The sequence below is a fragment of the Vigna unguiculata genome, chromosome 6, assembly GCF_004118075.2.
Source record: "Vigna unguiculata cultivar IT97K-499-35 chromosome 6, ASM411807v1, whole genome shotgun sequence".
Taxonomy (NCBI): domain Eukaryota; kingdom Viridiplantae; phylum Streptophyta; class Magnoliopsida; order Fabales; family Fabaceae; genus Vigna; species Vigna unguiculata.
The window spans coordinates 18,690,040-18,694,945 of NC_040284.1; the positions used below are offsets into that span (position 1 = coordinate 18,690,040).

The 4,906-nt window shown below is 35.0% G+C and overlaps 1 protein-coding gene across 5 annotated transcripts; it reads right to left on the reverse strand.

Moving 5' to 3' along the window:
- LOC114189242 (heterogeneous nuclear ribonucleoprotein 1-like) lies at positions 1 to 4,253 on the reverse strand. 5 transcript variants are annotated; one of them, XR_003605585.1, is made up of 7 exons: positions 3,963 to 4,253; positions 3,727 to 3,848; positions 3,207 to 3,428; positions 1,747 to 2,944; positions 1,383 to 1,455; positions 576 to 654; positions 1 to 479 (listed from the first exon to the last, which is right to left on the reverse strand). XR_003605585.1 is itself a non-coding variant. In XM_028077962.1 (5 exons), exons 3-5 carry the CDS (start codon positions 3,426 to 3,428, stop codon positions 641 to 643), a joined length of 1,434 nt encoding a protein of 477 aa, XP_027933763.1. In that variant the 5' UTR covers positions 3,727 to 3,848; positions 3,963 to 4,253; the 3' UTR covers positions 1 to 640. The 5 variants fall into 5 exon arrangements, 2 of the variants coding, with proteins under 2 accessions (XP_027933763.1, XP_027933764.1); XR_003605583.1 differs by lacking the exon at positions 1,383 to 1,455; XR_003605584.1 differs by having other exon boundaries at positions 1 to 654.
- Between the last annotated feature and the right edge of the window lie 653 nt (positions 4,254 to 4,906).

Sequence of the window (4,906 nt, forward strand, 5' to 3'; positions counted from 1 at the left end):
TAACAAAGACTAATGAAACTGTTCAGAAACTTGATTATTTGATGGGGATCCTACATAGGTATCCCACTCATGTTTCACACTTGATAAATCAAACCTCACTTACAATTTGATCAGAGTTACATATACCATAAGAAAAAAGGAGGGGGAAAAAAAGATGGTGACAAGAACCATTGAACCAACACTTTTGCATGCCAGGCATTACAGTGGCAAAAGAAAGAAGAAATTCAAAAATTAATACTCTATCATTAAACCGACTAACCACAACGTGCCTCTCTGGAGATGTACTATTACACTATCATGGAACAAATCTTTCCTCAGTATATCCCGCAAATCTCATTTTACACCTCAATCCAATTCCAAGAAAGGAACCTAAGTCTTGAAAGATGAAAAAGAGGACCAAAACAAGGATGAAAAAGAAAAAAGAAAAACAAGCCTTACACAAAATCACTTGTAAACTGCTTTGTCTTTGAATATGTATACTTCAAATGAAAGAAGAAAGAACACCGTTAGCTATATATGACGTTTCCTTATGAGCTGTATCTCTTAGGTGATGGAGATGTATGAATTCACAATACCTCATTAACTTTAACCAGTTTTCCTTCATCTACTGCTACCATGACAAATCCAACTATCATATCTCCTAGGCAGCGATTCCTGAAAATACATCATGTATATGTAAGAACCTGCTGCTAAATTTAACAATAATAATGGACAAATTTGTTCTTCATAATAATAAATGTGTGCTGATTCTAGATGAGAATGAATGTAAATGAGTAGAAAGGTTTGAGTTTTTGGTCTTCTATTATCATTATAAATTGAACTACTTCAACAGAATAAGCAACACAGAAATGCAATCTTTCCTGTGCCTATTTCATGACAATAAAACCATCAACATTCAACTTAGTGTGGTCTGTCCACATATAAGCATCTTTAAGATAATGGTCTAGTTTGGAAAAACATCTCAACAAATACTTGAAGAAAAAGAAAATAAGAAAGTAAAATGAAATTCGTTTTCGAAGTTAAAATTAGTTTACGGATTTTGACTTTTATAGAAGGTTTGAGTGTGGTCTTTATTCACATTTAAGCATCTTCCAAGTTAATATCCGGATTGGATAAACATCTTATTAAGCACTAGGTAAGAAATTTTGGATTTAATTGTCTACTTTGGATAAATTTCTCATTATGTACTTTAGAGGAGAAGAAAAAGTTTATGGGTGCTCTTAACTAAATTCCCCAAAAGTTAGGATGCATAAGTTGACTTTTTAACTTTTGAAAGAAGTTTGATTCTATTTTCTTCTTTTACTACAAGTGCTTATTGAAAATTGATCCAATATAACTTACAAATAGAATCAAATTTAAATGAAAATGATAACGAAACCTACACATAAGTACAGGAAGTTGCAAGGAATAATTCTACTTGGATTGCAGTAAACACTTGTGAGAACGCTCATGAATCTGAAGATATAAAATTAGAAGACATGCATAGCAAAAGTCAGAAACCAAGAAGTATTCAGCATAACTAAAAGAAGACACTAACAAAGCGACCGTGATATCTCTATCACAGTTAAAAATCCATTTGTCTTGAGCTTAATTAAAGACGGGCGTATAAGAAAATTTCATTTCCAAACTCCTTGAGAAAAATTTCATCTTCTGAAGTATAGAAACACATAATTGGAAAACAAAAGCCAAAATTATAAACAATATCTGATTTTCTTTTGGAGACAAGACTGTAGCTTAAAGTCTTACCTCTATTAGGTTGTCTACTAGTAACATTGTAGTTTCCAATATAACCCTCAGAATTCTTTACTGGATCATCTGAAGCTATACCACCAAGACCATAACCAAATGAACCAGAACCATCAATCTCAGACACAGCAGAACGCCAAGCAGAGTCGTTGTAAACCGAACCACTGCCAGTACGGTACAAGTCCCCGTATGATCCTTCATAACCACCGGTTGACACATTAAATGCAGAGGCTGGAGTCACACCTGAACTGCTGTTTCTTCCATACCCTGCTCCACCTAGACCAAAGCTGCTATCTCCACCTTCATAAACATTATTCCCAGTACCATAACCAGAAGCAGCACCTCCACCCTGGGCTGGAATGGATGGACCCCAGCCTGTGCCACTATTTCCAATGGAAACACCAAAAGCTCCACTTCCAGATCCTAAGAAAGGGTTGGGGCTGACAGGATTATTGGCATTATTAAGGCCCCCATTTCCCCATAAATTACGAGATGGTGAGTTCATAACAGTATCGCTTCTTCCATTAACCCCACTATAGCCTATAGGAGTGGTATATCTCCCAGAGTTGCCACTGTAGAAAGGATTCAATAGTCGACCATATCCTAGATTGCTCCCATAATTGGAAGTCCCTCCAAAGGTTGGGCTCAATCCTGAATCCAAATTCACTCCCATTCCATAACCAGTATTGCCAAAGGGAGTAAATCCACTTCTACCACCGGTAAGAGGACTAAACCTACCATCCATCCTCACTCCATATCCTCCTATTGGACTCATACTATAACCCTGAGCATAACTGTTTAAGTAGTTACTGGCCCTATTCAAACCATAGTTATATCCTATCAATGGGCTACGGCTGGGACCCGGAGAAAGCTCTTTGGGAACTGCCCTCTTGACTTCAACCATCTTACCATTGAGTTCATGAAAAGTTTTATAGAGAACTCTATCCACAGCTTCCTCAGAATCATAGGTAATGAAGCCAAACCCTCTTGGCCTCTGGGTATTATGATCATACATAACTACAACATCTGTAATTGTACCAAACTGATCAAAATACTTCTTAAAATCACTTTCAGTGATGGTTGATGGTAAACCTCCAACAAAGATTTTTTTAGTGCGTCCAGGACCAGGAGAAGCATGTGCACTGCCAGACTGCCTATTAAGTTGATCATCCCTAGGAACAGCTTTCTTTGCTTCAACCTGAAATTCAAGATAACATTACAGAGATCAAAATTGTCATTTTCACTTTATTGACTTATAAACTAAAAAGGGTCAAGTTTGATCCAATGTGCATACAAAAGAGAACACAGATGAGTGCAAAAATGATTTTTTAATCATCAATGAAGTCAAAAATGAAAGCATAGGAGGCAATGATCTCCTTTATGAACCCAAATTTAGCAGCACAGCTAAACACAACGTATTGACACAATGCCAAGTACATCTACAAAGAAACAACACTCACTGTTCGCCCATCAATTATGTGTTTATCCATGATTACTCTTTCTGCAACAGAAGGATCAGCAAAGACAACAAAACCAAAGCCACGAGCACGACCTGTTACGCGATCCCTCATGATCACAGCCTCTATCACCTCCCCATATTTCCCAAAATATTCCTTAAGCCGTTCCTCATCAGTGTCCCAAGATATTCCCCCAATGAAGAGCTTGCCAAGATCCGATTCCATCTGTTCCAACACCAACCATGACTAGTTAACAATCAATCACTGATTCCAAATTTCCAATTTTGCGATTGAACAAAATTTAAAACAAAGACACATTCTGAGTCAAAATTCTCATCTCAAAAGCCACACCAAAGAACAAAAACCCACAATTCAATAATTCATATCCAAATCACTCAATGATGGCCTAAATTCAAGCCAAGGAACCAATCTAAACGCACAATTTTCCATATTAACAGATAAATCCAACCTTTCCACCAAAGCAAAAACCGATCAGAAATGCAGATGAGAAGAATAGATTCACCTTATCTCAAAATTCAGACAGAACCCAGTTGTTGCTTCGATCAGAGACGAAGTGGGTTTTGTCAAATTCGATCTAGGAGCATCGGATCTTCCGAGCATCAATCAAAACCCGAACCAGAAAATCTAATCTCACCGCCCCATCAAGGAAAAAGAACAAGTAACTGGATCAGAAAAGGAAATTCAAAAACTTTACAGAGATCGGTGAAAGTTGGAGCGACCCAGATGAGAAAAATTTACCATGCGTTGATGACGGTGGAAAAATGATAGGCATGTGAAAAATGCTTCAATGGGAGGAAGAGGATGGAAGAAAACTGGGAATGGAAACAGAGGATGTGCTCATCATCATCCTCTATCTATTCTCTCTCTCTCTCTTGCTTTTTTTTATTTTTTTCTTTTTCTTTTTTTAAATCTCTTGTTCTTGGTTATTCCACTTCCTTAATCTAGATGAAAGGAAAAGGAATTTGTAGCTAAGATGTGAAGAGACATTATATATAAATAGAGAGAGAGACTGCAAATCCTCTGGTGCAAGAAAATTTGGAGGAGCCAAGAGATGACAGCAGATGTTTTATTTTTTATTTTTTATTATTATTATTTGAAAAGTGTGATGAATAATGATTAAATCCGTTTTTATAAATCAAGAGAAGTTTTTTTTTTTTTTTTTTTTACTTCTCAGAGAAGTTCTATTCTTTATAACTATTTTTATAATTAAGAGAAGAATAAATAATATAAGCGGTTAAAGTTAATATATACATGTATTAAGAGTTTGAAGATTTTTTTTTTCATTTAATTGTAAACCGTTACTTTAAAAAAAAAAATATTTGATGGTAATATCTCTTGAAATACCATATTTGACTAAGATCGAATATTTTTCCAGGAAAAAATGTTAATGATGCATTTAAAGAAATTCAAATGCAACAACATTCGTATTGAAACTATAATAGGAAAGAAGAACTAACATTTTGTCGATACAAAAAAAATAGGGAAGAAAACTCTTTTTTGTACATAATATTTATTGAAAACCATGAAAAAAATACTTAAATAAAGAGTTATAAAACAGGGATATGTTAGCTTATCTTGAATAGTAAACGTGATTAATATTTTGTTTTTATAATTTTTCTCAATGTAGTAATGTTTATTTTATAAAGTTGGAAATTATGAAAATAGATTTTGATCATGATTAG

Bases quoted from the DNA above. Each gene is read 5' to 3' on its own strand.
- LOC114189242 (XM_028077962.1), bottom strand. From the start codon at position 3,428: ATGGAATCGGATCTTGGCAAGCTCTTCATTGGGGGAATATCTTGGGAC. The intron at 2,945-3,206 runs GTGAGTGTTGTT...CTTGAATTTCAG, and splicing joins ACATAATTGATGGGCGAACA to GTTGAAGCAAAGAAAGCTGT.